This window comes from Calidris pugnax, unplaced genomic scaffold (genome assembly GCF_001431845.1).
Source record: "Calidris pugnax isolate Ruff unplaced genomic scaffold, ASM143184v1 scaffold76, whole genome shotgun sequence".
Lineage (NCBI taxonomy): Eukaryota > Metazoa > Chordata > Aves > Charadriiformes > Scolopacidae > Calidris > Calidris pugnax.
In genome coordinates, this window is record NW_015090827.1 from 2662045 (window position 1) to 2686727 (window position 24683).

Genomic DNA, 24683 nt, shown 5'->3' on the forward strand with positions numbered 1-24683 from the left:
GGTTTGCTAGTGAATGGCTTTAAGTTTTTGCAAACACCTGAGCCTTGGTGTGGTAAATAATGTGAGAGAACAACAGATAGAAACTTCCCCCTGGAGTAACTGTAGCTTTTTCTCTCTTTCAGTCCCCTGAAGTTTTAATTAATTTTCACAGAATTAAATGAGGATTTAATTTATTTATTTAAATCTGCCAGAATTTTCTTCAACTTCCTCCCAGGAAAAGTGTGTATTTCCATGGTGAGGTTTGCAGCAGTTACTTAGGGGTTTCCAGTCTCAATCTGGTATGGGGATGGGGAAACCCATGTTCTGCTCCGTTGGTCCCTCTCTCCGCGAGACACAAAGAGAGCTTCTGCAGGTGGCAGAGATTTGATAAATGCTGGGAAGCTGTATAAAGAGAATCACTAAGATAGCCCCTAGAACAGGTGGCCTGACATACTGGCCACAAGTTCCTGTTGACTGAGTCCATCCAATATCTCGGTCCCCTGGTGCAGGGGATTTGTTTGTGGGAGCTGGCAACCTGCCTTTCTGGAGGAGCTGCAGCAGCAGGAGAAGGGCTGGGAATGCTTCAAAGTCATGAGTCTTTTCACAGCTCTTGCTGTGTGTTGCTGGTCCTTTGAAGTGATTGAGAGAGATTGCTGCGTGATTTGTTGTATGAAAGTTTGAAAATTCCTGGTCAAGGAAATATTTCCAACACAACACGAAACATGCTTTCTCAGTCAGCTTTCTGTGGGGACTCGTGTGTGGCTCTTGCTGAGATCTCAATGCAAGACTTGTGAGACTGTTTTTTCCTTTCTTGGCTTAAATTGCTCAAAATATTAATTTAAAAAGTAATTTTTGTGACCTGGGTAGGCCTGCCCCAGTATGACCAAGACATCAGGAAAGGGAAAATGTTCTCCATCCTGACAAACATAACTTACTCATTTCAACGAGTTGATGTTGACTAGGCTCTTTGGTAACTGTGTGGAGTAGATTAGAACTTCCATCATGCCAGTGTAGTTCTGGAGTAACTCCACTAACATGTGGTCAACTTATGCTATAAATTGTTTTTATTTGCATGCTAGAAAATCAGTGCTCTCTTTTTGTCCCTTGAGGTGCAACCTGAATGGACCAGGTTGTGCCTCAAGGTACCTCCCTCAAACTAGGAGGTCCCTTCCAATGTGTGAACTACCTGGTGCCTGCCAAAGTCATTGTGCAACTGGATTCATGAGGCTTGAACTCAGTTCATAGAGGAAATGACTCACTCTAGTGAGCACATAGAACTACTGTGATTTGTATTTACTTTGGAAGATTCACACTTTTTTCAATGGATAAAAATGAAAACAATTAGGGCTCTGCCAACCCTGTGCAATAAATACAGGGCAGTTCTGAGGCAGAAGAAGAAAGCATAGACCTGCAACAGCTCAGGACATTGCCCAGGTTGATAAACTCTGCTAATAGGTGGGTCTAATTAATTTCTGGCCAGCATCATGTCCACACAGTTTGTCTGCTTTGAGGGACCTTGCTACCATTCCTCTCTGAGGTATTAAACAGAGCAATCTCAGGGCAGCAGGTCTGCAGTCCAGTTTGCAATGACGATGTGCTCTAAATATTACAGAAAAGCAAATAAGCCATATAGAGAAGTCTTCAAGAGGTAGGTTTAAAACAGAAATGTGTTTCTAGTCATAGTTACAAATATGATCTTAAATCTTGTAAAAAAGCAATATATATTGACACAGACATGTAAGAAGCATGAACCTATGCGACACACTGCAACATTATTAGGCACTGGCATTAACGGGAAAATTAATATCAGTTTAATGACATTTTAATCTGGCAGACAATGTGCAGGTAGAGCCCCATGTTCTTCCAGTTTTAAGCTTTGCAATAAGAGCCGAGTGCCTGGTAGACTATATTGCTTCTATATTTCTTCTCTCTCAGTTAGTAAATGTTTGTTTGAAATATAATTGAATGTAAATTTGAAAATAACCGAGGAAAAAGATTAGATCTGGAGATAAGGAACTTAGAATAAGCTAATCATATTCAGAAAAAAAACCTCAAAGAAAATGCTCTTCATGCTGTAGCTTCAAATTTGAGGAGGGGAAAACCTTTTGTTCCTCTCTTTGCTGTATGATCATTTTTACAATGAAATTCAACACAAAGTGAATCTCAGCTGGTTTGGAATTATATTACCATCTGGGGGAAGATTTTAAAACAAGCCAAAACTAACAGATTTTCACCCAGCCCCTTAAGAATTCTAATTGCCAGGAGTTGGGCATATCTTAGGAGCAAACTGACAGTGCAGTAGCGTGAGTCTGCAAGATCTTCTTGGCTGCAAGATCTTGGCTGGAGATGCTTTTTGATTCACATAGAATCACCTAGAGCTTGGCAGATATTGTGAATGTTTCTAGTGTGACGGTTTCATATATACTTTATCTCGAAACAGTGGCCAAAGCTGTAATTGACATTGTCAAGTTTGAGCATATTCTTGATGATGCTGTTGGTTAAAACCAATGTCAACCAGAGGGGGTCAAGCTGCATGCCTCGGGGGCTCTGTCCTGTACTTCAGAGTCCCTCAGTAGGGATTAGCAATTAAGTTGCTAGTTCAAATCCGGGAAAGGTCAAGAGTGATTAACACCCTTTTGTTCCATTGGTTAGCGGGAAACAGATGTAAAATGAAGTGATGATCAAAATCCAATTCCTAGTAGATATTTTACATCATAACCACCAAACTCCTAATGATCCCTTGCTGGCAATCTGATTAGAATGGGCAGTAATTGAACAGGCACAGAGTCTGCCAGGCAGCCCTTACTGCCATTCCCCATAAAAAAAAAAGTACTACCATTTTCAGACTGAAGGACAAGCTGGAAAACTGCAGTCTTTCTGCCTGAGCTTTTTGTGTTCTGTTGATATGTTTGGAAATCTTTCCTCCTGAGTAATAACAAATCATATTTTGGACCACAAGTATAGCTGAAGATTATTTTAAGTGCTCTGAATGCAGAAGAACCTGCAATTTGAAACTGACAGTTCTTGGTAATTTTAAATAGGTGTGGTCGATCCTCAGCAGGATTAATCTGACAAGGATCTGCTGAAAAATTCGTTAAGTGGTAGTCAATGGAGCTGGCAAAGGATCTGGTTCTGTGTTACTCAAAGTACATGGTCATACTTGAAAATGCACGAGCAGTTTTAATGAAAGTATATCATAGCTAAATTATATGCATTATGCATACAACCCCGGCCCTTCTTCTACTTCTTGGGCATGGAACAGATTAGATTTAGGGTTAGGTGAGATGTTGAGTCTTAGGGGCTTAGAATGAGGAGTTAGAGTTTCGGACTGGGGTTTAGGCTTCAGAAATTTGGTTAGAGTTACCACTGTGATATAGCAAAACCGTAAATTCCAAAGCTTGACATTCTCATACCATCCTGCAACTGGTGAGTGATAGAACCTTTTTCATGTAAACATGATGTCTTTTAGGCCATATCCCTCTATATGCTGTTCTCCATGGAAAAACTGTTCTGAAATTACCAGAAAATCTATTCTATTAATTCATCCAGGTTATTACTGGATTTCACTAGGCAAAAATGCTTCCTTATTTTAGCAACAAAATCCGTAAGATGAATGCATAAAAAAAATTTTTAGGGGGTGGATAAAATGCTTAAAGGATCTTGTAACAAGTACCAACTGGACTTTTCTTGCTGCCCTACAGCAGCAAGAAATCTATACAGCAAATCAAGAAAGAAAACACTTTAAAAAGCTAGTAGCTTGAATAAGGTAAGATGTTGCTGATTTCTAGTAAGTTTATAAAAATAGTATCATTAGAATTTTATTAAGAATATTTCATCATTAGTATTTAGTATTTATCTAGTATCATTAGAATTTTATTAAGAATATTTAAACCAATGGAAAATATCCTTATTATTCACTAGGTAGATGAGGGACTACCCAGAGCTGTAGTTGATTGACTGCTGGAAGATAAAGAGGGAATTTTGGCATTCTCATTTTGGAAGATAAATTATATCTGTGTGGTTACTTGCGCTATGTTTTTATCAGAGAAAAAACTCCAACATTTCTCATTACTGAGGACAGGTGTCAGACTGCTGGAAGATAAAGAGGGAATTTCAGGATTCTCATTTTGGAAGATAAATTGTATTTGTGTGGTTACCTGCACTATGTTTTTATCAGAGAAAAAAGTCCAACATTTCTCATTACTGAGGACAGGTGTCCCTGCTCCTGGAGAAAGCTGGACCTCTTAATGGTCTGCAAGTGGTTTTTAGGCTTCTTGATGGACTTAGTGAGTTCAATAACACAACTGGCTTCTGAGCTGACTTTGCTTCTTTAAGCCTGCATCCTTTTTAAAACAGCCACTGGCAGTTTGTGTGTCAACCAGCTATTCATCTCAACCTGTTTTGGGACATCCTGGATTTGACATTTGAAAGAAAAGTCCAGAGAGTTGTACTGCCTCTTAGGTCTGCAACTAAGCTAGGACATCACCAATATTTCTTCTTTTAGCTTTACCTTTGCCAAATCTGTTTCAATGAGAAAGCTCTCTCTCTAGGGCAGTGACTATATATGTTTAGTTTCTAGCACACCTTAACCCTGACTATAGGGCGGTCTGTGATCACTGCAGTAATAGTAATAATAAATAACATTAACTGTGGGTTTTGAAAGGATGTCTATTCTGCAAATGCATTTCAAAGAAACACAAGCAAAAATGTCATTTACTCCCTGAAAAATGGAACTGCTAAGCATTTATATTTAAATTAAATGCTTTTATGAGTTCATTGAATGTTATTTAGCAAGTATATTATAGCGAAGGCATGTTACCTATTGCCTTAGAATGAGGATTTTATTGCTTTTTCATAGTTATCTTTTGTATCAGCATTTGGCAGGTAACAAATGAAATTTGCTTGCTAAGGTTAAATTGTTTTGTGCTGCTGCTCAGCCACAAAGATAGAGAGGATGAGACAATGGAAAAAAGTTATTTGCTTTTTTGGGCAGACATAGGAATATATTAATATACGGTGATCTTGACCTGTCTTTGAAGAAATGTTTATTCTCTGAAAGGCAAAGAACTTAATTCCTGTCTGAATCACTCAATTGAAATCCTGTTCATGCAGGAGGCTCTACGAATGGAACTGCAGATAGAATTGGCCCAAATAATTCAGTGCAGTCAAGGTGGTGATGCTCAGAACAGTCTGAGGTCAAAGCAGAATGGACTCTAAATATCAGTCAAAAAAGATGAAGTCTCTCTGGAACTTGCTATGAAAACTCCTGGTTCTCTGTCCATTTTCACTACCACTGCATTTCCTGACTCATACATACTTTGGTCTAATGATGCCTGATTCTCCCTGAACCTTGGTTTTGTTATACTTTAAAAATATGAAAATATGCAGTTGCGTAAATACTAAACCCCAAACTTGCAAGGATTCCAGGGTAATTTTTTGGACCTCAGAGGTTTTTTTTTTTAAATTTCAAAAAACTTCTGGAAACCACATTTTGCAAGTTTCCCTTTAAGTTCATTTTGATAGGCCAGTTGAATTTTTTTACATACCTGAGGAGTCCTTGTGATTCAAGGTCAGAATAATAAATTTTATGTTTTTATTCTTTATGTAGGAAAAGTAATATAATGCCATCACTACTTTATTACTCTGCAGTCATTCTGTTACTATGCAACTTAAAATATTTCAGCCATCAGCATTTGGGGAAAGTTCATAGGTGTAGGGCACTCCATTATAATTTGCTTTTAAAGACTACATTTTTTCTAGTCACCCGGCCTAGAAATGCAGTTATGGATCAAGACACTGGAGCTAGTTCTGAAGTGAGCAGAAGTGATGGTAAACTGGGAGTGCACTGTATTTGCACTGGTATAACCAGTGGTGTAGGGCTCCAGTATATCCGTTTATAAGTTGAGTAAATATTTCTTGCTAACTGGAGATGTTTGGACCTTTTCTGAAGACTGAAAAGTCTCCAAAGGTTTTATGAAACTGGTACTCAAATTTTTGGTTAAAAAAAGAAAAATCTTTCTGTAATGTGGAGGTGCTCAGCAGAACTCAGCAGACATAAAGTAATCCCAAAGGTGTCAGTTTACCAGACCTTGAATTATCTTGTATTCAACTTGCTTCAGTACATTTGAACGTGAAGTTAAAGCAGCGTATCAGAACTACTATGTGTTACAGGGGAGGACTCATGATTCTGCACAGGCAGGCTCACAGCACTGCTCATCATCCCAGGAATGGCTTCCCAAGTCTTTTGTTTCAGTGTGGAAAAACTTAGCAATGAATAACCTCCTTCAACTTATGTGTCAATGCCCGAAGGACTCTTAACTCATCTCAATTTAAATTAATGACCTTAGTGATAGCACTAGCAATTGGACCATGGCTCTCATGAGCCAGATATTTGCATATGGAATTTTATTAATCCTTCTGGCTATTAATTTTCACTTTTAATTAGGTGTGATACTATTACAGGAAGAAAATACAAGACTGCTATCAGGCACAGGCAATGTTGATTTTCTGTTGGATATTCTCTTTTGTTTTGGTTGGCTGTGCTAGGTTCCCTCATGATGTCTGTTTGGATCAACTCAAAAAGGTACCATGCACCTAAAAACTGGTGTGTGCAAGCTCAGGGGTAATCACTACAAGGAAGTACCACACTGAAGGAACATTGCTGGTTTACAAGAGGTAGAGAAATTGGTATTCTAGTATTCTTTAACTGTATTCCTCTTAATGGCATAAGAGGTCTCTTTGATACCTGTGCCCAGAAAGGCCAACTGTGTATGCAAATGGGGGTAATGCTTTTTCTGGGGCTACTTGGTCTTTCTGCATCCCTATTGAGCAAATTACACTGATGGTAGTGTCTTGTTCTGGAGAACAAGTCTATTGTCTGGAGAACAAGTCTAGTTTCTGGAGAACAAGACTTACGAGGAGCGGCTGAGGGAGCTGGGGTAGTTCAGCCTGGAGAAGAAGGCTGAGGGGAGACCTTTTTGCTCTCTACAATTACCTGAAAGGAGGGTGTAGTGGGGTGGGTGTTGGTCTCTTCTACCAAGGAACAGGCAATCAGACAAGAGGAAATGACCTCAAGTTGTGCCAGGGAAGGTTCAGATTGGATATTAGGGGAAATTTTTACACTGAATGGGTTATTAAGCATTGGAATGGGCTGCCCAGGGAAGTGGTTGAGGCACCATACCTGGAGGGATTTAAAAGATGGGTAGACATGGTGCTTGGAGATATGATTTAGTGCTGAATTTTGTTAGTGTTAGGTTGATGGTTGGACTAGATGATCTGAAAGGTCCAACCTGGGAAATTCTATGATTCTATTTAGATTTGGATGGAGAATAAATTTTTCCTGGATCTTGTGAACATGTAACAAGTGGTGTCTCCTAGTTTCCAATAGGACAATCAGCATTTCTTTGAGATCTTTGCATTAGGGACCATTGCAACACGTTTGCATCAGTTGTAACCAAGAAAACAGCGTTCAGCTCTTGCCTTGCCCAGCAGAGCTGGTGCCCACGTGCTGGTCACTGTTGAGCAGTCCCGTCAAAGAATTAGCAGACCTTGACAAAACCACCAAGAAAAGTAGGTGTCTTGCAATAGAACAGCTGTTTAATCTTCCCCTTCCTTGCCAGAACAACATTAAAGAAACACACCTCTTTCCTCAGAGACGGATTTTAATAGACTTTGATATCCATTGACCAAATGAATGAATGATCAATCCCTATTAAACAAACACAGTTAGAAAGGGAATATATTGCTGCTTCTGGTTGAAATTCAAAGAGAAGAAAACCTTCTTCTTTGTGATCACAGAAGACTTCTGAGAAATCAGTAGGCATTTCTGGCAAGAGCATAAGGTGAAGATGAAGGCATAAAAGTTAGCAGGGATATGCCAAAGTCATATTGAACCTTGGAATATCTTCCTCTGTGCTTTTAAAATGCCTTTCCTGAAGTAATTTGCTGTTAGTAATAAATGAATAACTCATAGTGAACAACAGGCAATTTTAATGAAAGGAATCGATATTTTTGCAATAGAATTTCTTATACTTGTGCAAGCCCCTTTTTTGCATCTCACAAGCATCTCATACAGATATACAATTTCTTTGTGTGGAAATGTACACCCTGCCAACATCAGTGAGAGTTAAATCTCCTCGAAAGACATGTATGTTCAAATTCAGGTTTCTAGAATGCACCCATGAATATCTATGTGGAAAGTGACTCAGCTGTATCAACATTTTAATGCTTTTCTTTGGAAAAATGTGGTATCAAACGCGAGCAACAAACTAAATGGGTAAAATGTGGGAGTATTTTGATTGTATTAAATTTTTACATTAACAGTGGATGATTGGAAACTGTAAGTAGAAAATGAGTAATACTAATAGAGCCTGTTAATAGTGCACAATGGCTCTGCCCATTATATAGTACTGGAATATCACACATTATAGTCCTTTTCACCTTCTTCAGAAGATATGTCTACCCATATGAAAATGGACATTTTCTTCAGTGTGTTATATATAAAGCAAACTACAGTGCAAATTTTGATTAAAATGTTGCTCTGTGGCCTTTCATATAAAAATCTAATTTTATTTAATATTACTTTCTACATGTATGCAGAAAATGGCAAGCCAATATTAATAAAAGAAGGCTTATAAGAAGGTGGAACGAGAACAATAGATCCTTGACAAAATTTATTTACCTAGCTAGACTTTCATTTCAAAGTTAGCAGCACTCTGTGATACTGGCATAATACAGGGGTCTTAAAACTCTGTTAGACATTTTTAACCCACTTTAATTTATTCCATGGAAGTTTAATCCCCTGCTGAACGGAGATGGGGTGAATTTTCAAAAGTCATAATCCACTGAAGTAAAAAATCTTTAATGACAACATAGGCAGCAGGCTTCAAGAGTTTAGTTTAAATTCTTTCTAAAAATATAAAACATAGGGCAAGAGTTAATAGGATATTTCATACAGTTATATTTCAATCCTTTTCCAAATCTTTATAAATTTGCTTGCATCTCCACCATTAGAAATATTTGGGCTGAATTCCTGCTCTTCCGAGGCAAAAAGCAGCAAGCTGTAAAATTTAAACCAATGGAAAATATCCTTATTATTCACTAGGTAGATGAGGGACTACCCAGAGCTGTAGTTGATTGACTGCTGGAAGATAAAGAGGGAATTTTGGCATTCTCATTTTGGAAGATAAATTATATCTGTGTGGTTACTTGCGCTATGTTTTTATCAGAGAAAAAACTCCAACATTTCTCATTACTGAGGACAGGTGTCCCTGCTCCTGGAGAAAGCTGGGACCTCTTAATGGTCTGCAAGTGGTTTTTAGGCTTCTTGATGGACTTAGTGAGTTCAATAACACAGCTCGCTTCTGAGCTGACTTTGCTTCTTTGAGCCTGCATCCTTTTTAAAACAGCCACTGGCATTTTGTGTGTCAACCAGCTATTCATCTCAACCTGTTTTGGGACATCCTGGATTTGACATTTGAAAGAAAAGTCCAGAGAGTTGTACTGCCTCTTAGGTCTGCAACTAAGCTAGGACATCACCAATATTTCTTCTTTTAGCTTTACCTTTGCCAAATCTGTTTCAATGAGAAAGCTCTCTCTCTAGGGCAGTGACTATATATGTTTAGTTTCTAGCACACCTTAACCCTGACTATAGGGCGGTCTGTGATCACTGCAGTAATAGTAATAATAAATAACATTAACTGTGGGTTTTGAAAGGATGTCTATTCTGCAAATGCATTTCAAAGAAACACAAGCAAAAATGTCATTTACTCCCTGAAAAATGGAACTGCTAAGCATTTATATTTAAATTAAATGCTTTTATGAGTTCATTGAATGTTATTTAGCAAGTATATTATAGCGAAGGCATGTTACCTATTGCCTTAGAATGAGGATTTTATTGCTTTTTCATAGTTATCTTTTGTATCAGCATTTGGCAGGTAACAAATGAAATTTGCTTGCTAAGGTTAAATTGTTTTGTGCTGCTGCTCAGCCACAAAGATAGAGAGGATGAGACAATGGAAAAAAGTTATTTGCTTTTTTGGGCAGACATAGGAATATATTAATATACGGTGATCTTGACCTGTCTTTGAAGAAATGTTTATTCTCTGAAAGGCAAAGAACTTAATTCCTGTCTGAATCACTCAATTGAAATCCTGTTCATGCAGGAGGCTCTACGAATGGAACTGCAGATAGAATTGGCCCAAATAATTCAGTGCAGTCAAGGTGGTGATGCTCAGAACAGTCTGAGGTCAAAGCAGAATGGACTCTAAATATCAGTCAAAAAAGATGAAGTCTCTCTGGAACTTGCTATGAAAACTCCTGGTTCTCTGTCCATTTTCACTACCACTGCATTTCCTGACTCATACATACTTTGGTCTAATGATGCCTGATTCTCCCTGAACCTTGGTTTTGTTATACTTTAAAAATATGAAAATATGCAGTTGCGTAAATACTAAACCCCAAACTTGCAAGGATTCCAGGGTAATTTTTTGGACCTCAGAGGTTTTTTTTTTAAATTTCAAAAAACTTCTGGAAACCACATTTTGCAAGTTTCCCTTTAAGTTCATTTTGATAGGCCAGTTGAATTTTTTTACATACCTGAGGAGTCCTTGTGATTCAAGGTCAGAATAATAAATTTTATGTTTTTATTCTTTATGTAGGAAAAGTAATATAATGCCATCACTACTTTATTACTCTGCAGTCATTCTGTTACTATGCAACTTAAAATATTTCAGCCATCAGCATTTGGGGAAAGTTCATAGGTGTAGGGCACTCCATTATAATTTGCTTTTAAAGACTACATTTTTTCTAGTCACCCGGCCTAGAAATGCAGTTATGGATCAAGACACTGGAGCTAGTTCTGAAGTGAGCAGAAGTGATGGTAAACTGGGAGTGCACTGTATTTGCACTGGTATAACCAGTGGTGTAGGGCTCCAGTATATCCGTTTATAAGTTGAGTAAATATTTCTTGCTAACTGGAGATGTTTGGACCTTTTCTGAAGACTGAAAAGTCTCCAAAGGTTTTATGAAACTGGTACTCAAATTTTTGGTTAAAAAAAGAAAAATCTTTCTGTAATGTGGAGGTGCTCAGCAGAACTCAGCAGACATAAAGTAATCCCAAAGGTGTCAGTTTACCAGACCTTGAATTATCTTGTATTCAACTTGCTTCAGTACATTTGAACGTGAAGTTAAAGCAGCGTATCAGAACTACTATGTGTTACAGGGGAGGACTCATGATTCTGCACAGGCAGGCTCACAGCACTGCTCATCATCCCAGGAATGGCTTCCCAAGTCTTTTGTTTCAGTGTGGAAAAACTTAGCAATGAATAACCTCCTTCAACTTATGTGTCAATGCCCGAAGGACTCTTAACTCATCTCAATTTAAATTAATGACCTTAGTGATAGCACTAGCAATTGGACCATGGCTCTCATGAGCCAGATATTTGCATATGGAATTTTATTAATCCTTCTGGCTATTAATTTTCACTTTTAATTAGGTGTGATACTATTACAGGAAGAAAATACAAGACTGCTATCAGGCACAGGCAATGTTGATTTTCTGTTGGATATTCTCTTTTGTTTTGGTTGGCTGTGCTAGGTTCCCTCATGATGTCTGTTTGGATCAACTCAAAAAGGTACCATGCACCTAAAAACTGGTGTGTGCAAGCTCAGGGGTAATCACTACAAGGAAGTACCACACTGAAGGAACATTGCTGGTTTACAAGAGGTAGAGAAATTGGTATTCTAGTATTCTTTAACTGTATTCCTCTTAATGGCATAAGAGGTCTCTTTGATACCTGTGCCCAGAAAGGCCAACTGTGTATGCAAATGGGGGTAATGCTTTTTCTGGGGCTACTTGGTCTTTCTGCATCCCTATTGAGCAAATTACACTGATGGTAGTGTCTTGTTCTGGAGAACAAGTCTATTGTCTGGAGAACAAGTCTAGTTTCTGGAGAACAAGACTTACGAGGAGCGGCTGAGGGAGCAGGGGTAGTTCAGCCTGGAGAAGAAGGCTGAGGGGAGACCTTTTTGCTCTCTACAATTACCTGAAAGGAGGGTGTAGTGGGGTGGGTGTTGGTCTCTTCTACCAAGGAACAGGCAATCAGACAAGAGGAAATGACCTCAAGTTGTGCCAGGGAAGGTTCAGATTGGATATTAGGGGAAATTTTTACACTGAATGGGTTATTAAGCATTGGAATGGGCTGCCCAGGGAAGTGGTTGAGGCACCATACCTGGAGGGATTTAAAAGATGGGTAGACATGGTGCTTGGAGATATGATTTAGTGCTGAATTTTGTTAGTGTTAGGTTGATGGTTGGACTAGATGATATGAAAGGTCCAACCTGGGAAATTCTATGATTCTATTTAGATTTGGATGGAGAATAAATTTTTCCTGGATCTTGTGAACATGTAACAAGTGGTGTCTCCTAGTTTCCAATAGGACAATCAGCATTTCTTTGAGATCTTTGCATTAGGGACCATTGCAACACGTTTGCATCAGTTGTAACTGAGAAAACAGCGTGCAGCTCTTGCCTTGCCCAGCAGAGCTGGTGCCCACGTGCTGGTCACTGTTGAGCAGTCCCGTCAAAGAATTAGCAGACCTTGACAAAACCACCAAGAAAAGTAGGTGTCTTGCAATAGAACAGCTGCTTAATCTTCCCCTTCCTTGGCAGAACAACATTAAAGAAACACACCTCTTTCCTCAGAGACGGATTTTAATAGACTTTGATATCCATTGACCAAATGAATGAATGATCAATCCCTATTAAACAAACACAGTTAGAAAGGGAATATATTGCTGCTTCTGGTTGAAATTCAAAGAGAAGAAAACCTTCTTCTTTGTGATCACAGAAGACTTCTGAGAAATCAGTAGGCATTTCTGGCAAGAGCATAAGGTGAAGATGAAGGCATAAAAGTTAGCAGGGATATGCCAAAGTCATATTGAACCTTGGAATATCTTCCTCTGTGCTTTTAAAATGCCTTTCCTGAAGTAATTTGCTGTTAGTAATAAATGAATAACTCATAGTGAACAACAGGCAATTTTAATGAAAGGAATCGATATTTTTGCAATAGAATTTCTTATACTTGTGCAAGCCCCTTTTTTGCATCTCACAAGCATCTCATACAGATATACAATTTCTTTGTGTGGAAATGTACACCCTGCCAACATCAGTGAGAGTTAAATCTCCTCGAAAGACATGTATGTTCAAATTCAGGTTTCTAGAATGCACCCATGAATATCTATGTGGAAAGTGACTCAGCTGTATCAACATTTTAATGCTTTTCTTTGGAAAAATGTGGTATCAAACGCGAGCAACAAACTAAATGGGTAAAATGTGGGAGTATTTTGATTGTATTAAATTTTTACATTAACAGTGGATGATTGGAAACTGTAAGTAGAAAATGAGTAATACTAATAGAGCCTGTTAATAGTGCACAATGGCTCTGCCCATTATATAGTACTGGAATATCACACATTATAGTCCTTTTCACCTTCTTCAGAAGATATGTCTACCCATATGAAAATGGACATTTTCTTCAGTGTGTTATATATAAAGCAAACTACAGTGCAAATTTTGATTAAAATGTTGCTCTGTGGCCTTTCATATAAAAATCTAATTTTATTTAATATTACTTTCTACATGTATGCAGAAAATGGCAAGCCAATATTAATAAAAGAAGGCTTATAAGAAGGTGGAACGAGAACAATAGATCCTTGACAAAATTTATTTACCTAGCTAGACTTTCATTTCAAAGTTAGCAGCACTCTGTGATACTGGCATAATACAGGGGTCTTAAAACTCTGTTAGACATTTTTAACCCACTTTAATTTATTCCATGGAAGTTTAATCCCCTGCTGAACGGAGATGGGGTGAATTTTCAAAAGTCATAATCCACTGAAGTAAAAAATCTTTAATGACAACATAGGCAGCAGGCTTCAAGAGTTTAGTTTAAATTCTTTCTAAAAATATAAAACATAGGGCAAGAGTTAATAGGATATTTCATACAGTTATATTTCAATCCTTTTCCAAATCTTTATAAATTCGCTTGCATCTCCACCATTAGAAATATTTGGGCTGAATTCCTGCTCTTCCGAGGCAAAAAGCAGCAAGCTGTAAAATTGTAATGTGAAGATTTTCACAGTGTATTGTAACTCATTTGGTCCTTCAGTTCACAGGCTATTATGTGGGATGGTATAATGTTTTCTAGATTGGAAGAGAAAGGATACTTTACAAACCAAACACCTTCCATTCTGCCTTAACTAGGCAATAAAATGGAAACAAGCTACATGACACCATGCTATGCTCATCCTTCTGTTCCTCTAGGATTTTTATAGTTGGCTTTAGTGGGGGATCAGGATTTGGCACAAAAATGAAGCTGAGAGCATCCATACATTTCGTATGTGTTCCAAACTAAGCACCTTTGGAATTGCCTAGTTCTGGAAGTATCTGTAGCTCAGAAGACACCTCCTGGTTTTGACCTGGAAGCTCCTGAGCGTCCAGGTACCAAGCTTCTCCCTGAACCCCACAGGAAAAAAAATGGTGCCACCTTGTTAGATGTTTTTGTGGCCTTCAAGTTCCCAATACAAAGTTCCCAGTCTTCTCCAGGCACTTCGAGGAGCCTGGATGTTTAATTCTGGGTCAGATTTCCACTCTGGAAGTTTTTTAAAGGAAAAAGAAAGTAATATCAGCGAGGGCACTGCTACCAGAAGAAATGTCTCCATAATTACAATCTAAGTCTGATTGGTTTCAAGTGCCTATTTATCTTTAGATGACTAAAGAAGACTAGTTTTTCAGATTCTGAATACCTGTGAAAATTATTTGTATCATTAAATCAAACCAGAAGATAACAGAATAGTACAAAGCTACACTGTTTCTGAAAGGCAACCTCCAGATGGGAAATTTCCTGTATCTAAAAGGAAGAATAATGCTAGCAAGTCTGCACACCTTGCTGTGTGAGTAACACAGTGCTGGTTTGTGTATGCTTACAGATGTATAGGGAGCAGTGGACTTGAACATGACTAGAGCATTTCAGAAAACATTTAGATAGAGCAATCCTTGTCCTGCTTCCAGCCTACAGCCTTTGTCTTCTCTCCATGGTGTTCTTTCCAGGGCAAACTATGCACCGTAGGTCAGATTTTTCTTGCTTACCTTTAGGCATTTGGAAGAAGAGCACATATTCAATCCTTGAAGGTTCATCAGTATCTCATGGATGTAGTTAATTCTGCTTCTCTCTCACTCTCTTGATTATGGAATAAGCCTAGATGAATATTTTCCAAGCCCTGGAATATTCACCTGGAATTCCAGGTGAATAAGGTGATCAGAGAGGTGATTCCAACCCTTGATCATGGACTGGACTGGCACAGAACGTATTCTGTGCCTTTCCTAACGTGTGGTGGCAAGTCCCCACTTTCCTTCATCAGTCTGTTACCATTCACAGGGCTTGGGGCAGTGTCACAGTTTAGCCCCCTGTCAATATGAATGCAAGGGACAGGAAACGACACTGAAGCAAAATTTGACACAGTAATTTGTAGGCATTCCCATTGGAAACAAACCATTGAGGGGGCTTTCTCACCTCTGCACAGCCTGAGAATTATTTGAGACTTGCAAGTTTTCAGATTTATTTACAACGGACAACTTAGATTGTATAGAAGAGCACTGTAAAACTGTAAGTTGTGCCAGTTATTTTTCTTCTGCAGAACAGCCCACTGGAATATCTTAGTATTTTATGATCAACAACTGTTAAGAATTATAATGTTGCTAAACAAAGCCATGTCTCTACTGTTTTATTAGCGCCCTCATCTTTCTGTGGGTACTACAGAAAGATGTAAGGACTAAATTTTCTAATTAGTCTTTGATTCTTAGTCATATCTGAAACAGATATCAACTGATATAGGCACTCTAATTTCAATGATGTTAAATTTCACTAAATTTATATCAGCTATCATCATCTGAATTTATATCAGCCTCATCTTGCATAACCTCTGTTGTGTGAATGATGAAAAAAGCTCAGGTAGACACATTTTCTCTCTAACAAGGGCCATTTGGAACAAACATGATAGCTCATAGATTAAAACAAGAAAAATACAGAATTTAAAGCTGAGCTGAGCACAGTTTATAGTATTAAGCTGATTTTTATGAATCCTAAGAGAGATCTACACAAAAATTGCAGTGACAGTGTACATTAAGTTCAATTTCCTAACTTAAAGACAGTAAAAAAATTTTACCTTCTCTCTGTTTTTGTGTGAAAAAAAAAGTATATTTTTTTATTCTTTAGTGAATGATCCCAAGCGATTACTTTACAAAATGTTGTTGAAAACTTCAGGTGCTTCTTTTTCTATGATCAATAATGGAAGGAGGGCACCATAAGAATTCTGCAGGGCTCTGTGCAAGGACCTCTGTTGTTCAGTCTTGAATACTGTGCACCTTTCTGGTCGCCTCATCTTAAAGACAGAACTGGGAGTAGCACCAAGGAGCCTTCAGAGAAGGACATAAAGGAAATTCGAAGGTATAGGTATAGAATGGCTTCAGTAGAAGGAATTATTCCTTATTATAATAGCTGGAAAGTGACTAATATTTGTTTACTACTATGAATAGATCTAGCTGAGGCATGTACTGGTGGGCTAGAAGTAGTCTTCTTTATGTAGCTAGAAATAATCAAATTTTCCACTCACTGATATTTGCAGAAAAAAATGTGTAAAGTGCAGTAAAGCAGTAAAGAAAAGTGAGGAGGAGCATGGGAAATTTGGATAGAGGCTCTATTTCCCATTTGGAGAACAAAAGGCTCCAAAGAAGGTGGCGGGAGCCAGGTTCAAAACAAATAATAAGAGGGAACAGAGCTGTGGAACTTGTTGCTGAAAGATGTTACGGAGGTTAAAAGCTTACAAAAGGTCAGAGTGGACAAATGCAGAGATGAGCAGTCTACTGAGAGTTACTGAAAGGGAAAACATATGCAGAAAGTTCTAGCAGAAGAAACTAGAAAGATTTGGCAGTTGGGAAGAAGTTAGGGGACTATCATACGCTTGCCGTGGTCTTGCTCTTCTTCTGGCATCTCTTAGAACTGCTATTGGAGACAGAACATTTTTTCTAAGTAAGCCTTTATTTGATCCTGCATAATCACTTCTGTGGTCTTGTTTGACAAGGTAGATCAGGATTTGCTGTTCCATTTGTCAGATTCATCCAAGTTTGCATTTTTTGATTGACCAATCCACATCCTTATTCTTTTCATGCCATGAAGCAAAAAGGCTAGTAAGTTAAAACTGGAGGGGTCTGTTTCTGTGCAATATTAATGTGTGTGGTTTTCTATGTTGGCCCTCCCTTTGTGAACTGCATTTCGTAACAGGTGCAAGTCCTTCACTCTGTTTTATTCCCCCCTGTTATAAACATATCTCCATTAAATTTCATTCTCAATTTCTTCGTTCATGGTCAAATTTCTGCAGAATATTGGCTTTGACTTGTCTGGAAATTATTCACCGAATAAAATATTTCCAAGCCGCTAGTAACTTTGTACAGTGTGTAGACAGGTATAGGAAGAAAAATTGATCAAAGTTGAACAGTAAACTAGATCCAGATTTTCCTCCACCCATTGCATAAACAGGATTAGTATGAAGAAACTGGATCCACCTTAAATTTTGTGAATGCTGTACTGTCTTGATAATGGTCCAGCTTATAGTTATGTCCATCAGCAGTCTCCTCCCTATGCTCTATCGGAGATGGCTGACCAAGGAAAGAAAATTTTGAAATCTTTTATACAGAGCATATGCAAACACAGTGCTGCCAAATTCTTCCTGTGCCATGCCAGCAAAAGCGATCTTGGTTTTGATTAGTTATTTACCTGAAGAGAGAGATTTTCTACCTTGAGTATTAGATTGTTTGTTTACATTTTCATTTCCCCTCAAGTAGTCATACATTCAGAGGAATAAATACATAATTTCTAAACCAATACTGTAATTATAGGTAATGAACTGTAATAGAGCTAGAATAAAATGAAAAGAGTGAGAAATCAAGAGGCATTTTATACCTCTTTGAATGACTATTTTTTTAAATCTCAAATTGTTCAGTCTTAAATTAATATTAATATACCTATGGTTGATTTTGCACTTAGAAGAGGGCCTAGATCACCCCTGAGGCCTTCATGGCTTCCCAAGATCCCTTTCAACTTTGTTTTCTCTGCTCCAAATGTTCAAGTTTGACCTGACAAAGCATTCAGGGCTCGGTGTCTTGGAAGAGTGCTTCAAAATTTCTGAGACAAGCTGTTTATCCTTTAGGAAGTCCTACATGAATGACACATATTTGTTAAAATATATTTAGTGATGTTAAACATAATCTCAAAAAATTCTTCACCTTCAAAAAAGAGGATACGGAATGAATGGGGCATTCTATTGTAATGGAAAAAAAAACAGAATTGCAGTTCAATTCCTGTACCTTTTTTAATGACACTTTGGGATGTTGTGTTGAGTGAAACCATTATCTTTGCTCCTTCATAGAAGCAAAAGAAGAAAAGGAATAACAATTTGTCATTATTTGTTGGAAAAGAGTTACCAGACAGTCAGCTCCTTGTACCTTTTTGGTATCAGTAAACTTTAGTAGGTAGTCAAGATTCGTACTTTCTATTAAAAGTACAAGACCAGAACGGAAAGGTCAGTCTGCTGTGCTTACCAAGTGCTTTTCCAATGACATTTGTAGCACTGGATGAGCCTTTCTAAATCTTTTTGCTCCTTACTATTGTTCTTACAGACTCTGCTGACATCATAATCATTCAAAAACGCTTCTAGCTCTGCAGTTATGGGGGAAATCCCCCTCCTCAGCCCTTTCACAGGACTGATATATCACACTGTAGTGGTCTTGGTTAACCCCAGTGGGCAACCAAGCACCATACACCTTTTTCCTCACTTCTCCTCCTTCCCCAGTGGGACAGGCGAAGAGGAAAGGAAGAATAAAAATAGGAAAACTTGGAGGTCAAGAAAAAAAAAGAAGCAAAGAATAAGTGGAAGGAGAGAGAAGAAAATAAACCCAAAACAAGTGATACAAAGGCAATGCACTCCAGCTCCCATGGGTAGAATCATAGAATCATGGCATGGTTTGGGTTGGAAGGGACCTTAGAGATCATCCAGTGCCACCCCCTGCCCTGGGCAGGGACACCTCCCACCAGCCCAGGTTGCTCCAAGCCCCCTCCAACCTGCCCTTGAAGCCCTCCAGGGATGGGGCAGCCACAGCTTCTCTGGGCAACCTGGGCCAGGCTCTCACCACCCTCACGGCAGAGAATTTCTACCAAGTATCTGATCAAAATCTCCTCTCTTTCAGTTTAAACTGCATGGAAGTTTCTGAATTATATGCAAATATACTCGAGGAAGAGGACAAACAAAGCCACCATAGAATTTAGGCTGCTCAGTGTTTTAGCTCTCCATTAGGCATTTTAAATTGGCTTTTTTCATGCGTCGCTTAAATAGGTCTATGTTTCAGCAAGCTAGTTTTCATACTACTAAGTCCAAGATCTCTTGGATTTGCATGTTCTTTCCTGTATTATTGCAGCCTTGTGGTTGGAAGGATGAGAGATGGAAGAAATCTGTGGGTTAGCTCATGTGAAAATAACTGCTGTATTTGCAGAAACTCTATTCCACAGCAACGCTCCGTATTACCGTGTGTGCGGGTCTCCGAGGATACATAGAGCTACTTTCTATAGCACCTAGTATACTAACAGTATACCAAAAAGCATTTGGCTGGAAAAATGTTAGCAAAGAACAATGAATTCTAGAGCTTTTTTATTAACCCTTGTGGGCTGTTTTTTCTAGTGCTTACACAGAGAGTAGACTGGGGTAGGGGGCAGCTTTGGGCTTTTAATCATGAATGCAGCCGGTTACCCACCCTGAAAATCACAAAGAGAGGTGTTTGAGCAAACTGCATGACCAGAAGTCTTTCAGGTATTACAAAACCGATGACAGTAACAATCAATTGTGTTTGTTAGATCAGGTATGAAGCAGTACAGCATGCGTGGAATCTGAATCATCCATTTCCATGAAATATACTGGCTTTCAAAAAACCGTGTGTATTGGATCAGTCAGCAACTATTTCAGAAAATACCTGCTTCCCTTCCTTGGTGTTCAGCTTTATGCGTCTAGAAAAAAAGAGACCTTCCTTTTAAAAGGATTTTATACTGTTACATTTTATTACACGGAACTTGTAGTGTAAGCCTACAAAATGTAAATCATTGGATGCAGAAAGGAAAACAAAGGGAAAATAAGCTGTGAGCAGAGGAAAATATAGTGGTAAGCAATCTGTATCCTACCTACAGATTGCAGGTGTAGTGGCTCTGCCTGCTAACTGCTTAGATTCATAGCAGGTTGACAGATTCATGCTAGACAGGCACATTTTTCCTTTTAGCCACATTTCTCCTCTTATTTTGCACTCCTTCCCCATATGCCACAGCAAAATTGTATTCTGAGTCTCTTTCTCTCTCCCTGTGACATCTTCATTGCTGCTTCATTAAACAGTGCACCATCAGTGCATTTCATTACAGCTTCTCTCCTGGCTCACTGTGTTGATGCTAAGATGCAGCTACAAACTGGCTATCAAAATGCTAGTCTGTTTTTTAATGCTTCCCTCCCTTTCAAAAGAGGAGGAAGTAATCTCTTTGGCACAATCCTAAATAAAACCCCTATTTTATCTATTACCCTTCCTGGCCCACCAACCTGAAATGCACTGGGGAGGTGTAGTGTGGGATGTGACAGATTTATTTACCTATTTGTTTACTGTAAAAGGCTGGGGGCATACCTCCTATGTGATCAGTGTATTAAGACAATTTAGACTGATTTTATGTATGTGCCTTCAACTGACCTTGAAAAAGTACTGAAGTTAATGAAAGCGTGCTTCAATTCCATGATTGTTAGGAAATGAAAAGGCCATGCTGTGATAGATATCCTCCGTGACATATAACTGCAGTTGTACCAGTAGGGAGGGGCTGTGATTTAAATACTAGCTGGTTTCCAATGGGTTTCCTGGGTTGGGAATACACTCAATTCATTTTTAAGTGAAAGGACAGCTATAACGGCAAATATGATAGGAGCACATAAATCAGTGCCAGAGCCCAGAGGAATAAAAGAGGCATATTCAGAATCTCCTCTGTAGCCATGTAAAGGGAAATAAGCAGCTCGATGGCCTATTTGGAGCAGTCTGAATGTTACAAAACGTGGCTGGTGTGAATTTTTAGGGTGGATGGGACTCAGGGTGTTGCAGGTCCCTTCCCCTCCACCGGCTGCCCCCTGCCAATCCCAGCCCTCCCCGCTACGCTCCGTCAGAGCTCTCTGCCAGGGCTGCACGTCAGCCAGCTGCGAGCCTGCATCTGCTCTCTGTTTTCCACACAATTAAGGCAAAGAGAAAAAAGATAAATAAGACAAATCGCTCTGACACTGAGTTCTTGTGAAAATCTTTGCCTGAAGTTTATGATTTTGCAGGAGCTTGGTGCAAAATTTTGTCTTTTTTGTTTTTTTTAAAATGTGATTTTGCAGGATTTTTTTATTATTATTTTTAAATTGATGGCCCTATTCTATTCCATTCCATTCCATTCTATTCTATTCTATTCTATTCTATTCATTCTATTCTATTCTATTCTATTTATTTGTAAATATACAAATGACTTTCTGTCTTGCACAGATCACTTTTTGGTTTGGGGAAGAAGGTGTGAAAAAAGAAGTGAAGTGAAGGAGGAGAAATGCATGTCATGCTAGATACAGACAAGGCAAATGAGTAGCTCATCTGTAAGGGACTATAAGGAAAGTCTGTGACTCCTCTTGCATTAATTGAAGTACAGCACGCAGTATGTACAGCTGTCGACGCAAAACTCATTAAAATTTTCATTATTCTATTATTTATATTGTAGTTGTGACTGAAGGTCCCAGTCAAGAACACAGACCAATATGTACTCATAAAAGGAGTAGGGAAATTATATTACTATTATTATATTTATAATGACATGGACTCTGAGCACGGTCAGGCTGGCACCACCAAGACAGCACCCTGACAGTGGGCTCCAGGGGCAGCAAAAATAAATGGATGTGCCTGATGGTGGAAGACACAGTCTCCTTGTAGGGAGAATATTCAAGCAAGAGTATTTCACCCTGCCGTGAGAAATGGCCAGTGAAAACCACATACAGACAGGGGGATGACATGGCTCTGTACCTTTCTTTTTGCTGTACTTCATTACATACTCATCATAACAGAAGTAGCTTTCACATTGAAGAATAAAGTGAAAGGGTGGGATTAAATCTGAAGGTCAGTGCAAAAGAATGGCATAGGAGAAATAATAACTACTCATAAAGAAGAGGAAAACAGTTGATTCTGTTTTGTTTTGCTGAGTACAGAGATATAATTTAATTTCTCAAAAAAATATTTCCACAGAATTTGGAAATCTGATCATTTTGGTTTCAGGTGGGAATGATGGGGTTTGTATGACTTATCTCAATATATCCTTTCTTTCTTCTTCCCTTCTTTCTTTTTCAGGTTACCTGTGCAAATTTAACAAATGGAGGAAAAACAGAACTTCTAAAATCAGGAAGCTCCAAATCCACACTAAAGCACATATGGACAGAAAGTAGCAAAGACTTGTCCATCAGCCGACTGCTGTCACAGACTTTTCGTGGAAAGGAAAACGATACAGATTTGGACCTGCGATACGATGCCCCAGAAACTTATTCTGAGCAAGATCTCTGGGACTGGCTGAGGAACTCCACAGACCTGCAAGAGCCTCGGCCCAGAGCAAAGAGACGGCCCATCGTCAAGACTGGAAAATTTAAGAAAATGTTTGGCTGGGGCGATTTTCACTCCAACATCAAGACTGTGAAGCTAAATCTGTTAATAACAGGGAAAATCGTTGACCATGGCAATGGGACGTTTAGCGTTTACTTCAGGCATAACTCCACTGGTCAAGGGAATGTATCTGTGAGCCTAGTGCCCCCTACAAAAATAGTGGAATTTGACTTGGCACAACAGACGGTGATTGATGCCAAAGATTCGAAGTCCTTTAACTGTCGAATCGAGTATGAAAAGGTTGACAAGGCTACCAAGAACACACTCTGCAACTATGACCCTTCAAAAACCTGTTATCAGGAGCAGACCCAGAGCCACGTGTCATGGCTCTGCTCCAAGCCCTTTAAAGTAATCTGTATTTACATTTCCTTTTATAGTACAGATTATAAACTAGTACAGAAGGTGTGTCCTGATTACAACTACCACAGTGACACACCCTACTTCCCGTCAGGGTGAGGACCAACTCGTGTCTGAGACTGAAGCCTGGGGAATCAAAGAGGTCGTATGACAGGGCTGTAACCTCGAGGAGGAAGGCCACATCTATTGCCTGGAATGTGTCTACCCGCTGCTGCTGATGTCAAATGGCTGCAAATATGTTAGTGGAAAACAGTCTAATGTAATTTTTTTTGCCCAGTCAGCTCCATGTATCAATCTAGTTGTAAATCACTATGGATTTGAAATAAAACCATGCACACACACACACAGAGACACACACTCTTTTCAGCTCACGTCTATTGAGAGTCCTGTTAAGAGAGCTTTCACTGTCTGATATCTGAGGTTTCGGGATAACCTATCATCAAGCAAAATGGATTAACTAGACAGAGAATGGTTTCTAACACAGACTGTTATGGAAATCTCTTTGAAAGTCCTTTGAGTACATGCCAATCAATAATTCCCACTCATGCATTCTACTGCTTGGAGTAGCTGTACTGGTAAATAACCCTGTAGGAGTAAATACTTGTGGAAATGGGAAAAATGTGTGTCTAGAGTTCAGTATTCCTTATTATATGAACACAGCAAAGCATCGTGACTTTTTTCCAGCATACAGTAGGCACATTCGAGGTGGTGTTAGGTGGCTCTTTTTCCACGGAGCGAGCCTGTTACTAGTAAAGATGGGCAAACATTTGGAATTTACATGTGGGCAGACATTCTGGTTTCATGTTTCTCTGACTCTTTAAGCTCTGATTCTTTAAACCTGGTTGAGTTTAGGTCAGCTAAGCTACTAAAAAACTCTCCCACTGATCCCTAAGAAGGAAAATGCCTGACGGAGAACATGTAAGTTATAAGTGGCTGTCTTATCTTTATTACAAAATATTGTAACAAATTCAATATCCTAGTCTTCATTTGTATGAATGGTTTGTATTGTACATAACTTAACCGGTGTTATTTGAGCTGCTTATTAATATTAACTTGTAATTGTCTCTCTGCTTGTTATTGGTTAAAAACAATCAAGGAAATGAGGAATCCATTTTATCAATGTAGCTGTAAACTCCATTAAAAGACAGAACTATGTACAAAGCATTTATTCAGCTAAAGTATTGTTGAGAGCTATACATATACAACATTACAGTCTGTCTGTATTTAGATATTTTATTTCCAGAGAAAAAAAATGAACTGTACATAAAAATAAAAAATCTTAAAGTTGAGTTTCAATATGTACTGTGTAGATGGTAGTTTAAATGGTTCGGACAAGTGGATAACACTCCAAGTCTGACATGGGTTTCAGTCTTGTCTCTTTGCATATGTACATATATATACATATATTTATAAATCTCCGTGTGTGCATGTCTGTGTGTGTATATGTACATGTGTGTGCGTGTGTCTGCAAATACATATAGACATATTTGGAGGATATGTACAAATTTCTCGGGCCCTATTCCTAGCAAACAGATCTCATTACAGAAGGA

At 38.7% G+C, this 24683-nt stretch overlaps 1 protein-coding gene across 1 annotated transcript in view; it reads left to right on the top strand.

Moving 5' to 3' along the window:
- Positions 1–24431, top strand: part of NXPH1 (neurexophilin 1) — a 159214-nt gene extending 134783 nt beyond the window's left edge. Inside the window, exon 3 of the mRNA XM_014940222.1 lies at positions 22471–24431. Coding sequence (XP_014795708.1) covers positions 22471–23232 — 762 coding nt within the window. The 3' untranslated portion in view covers positions 23233–24431. The remainder of the gene's footprint in view (positions 1–22470) is intronic.
- Positions 24432–24683: the final 252 nt, after the last annotated feature.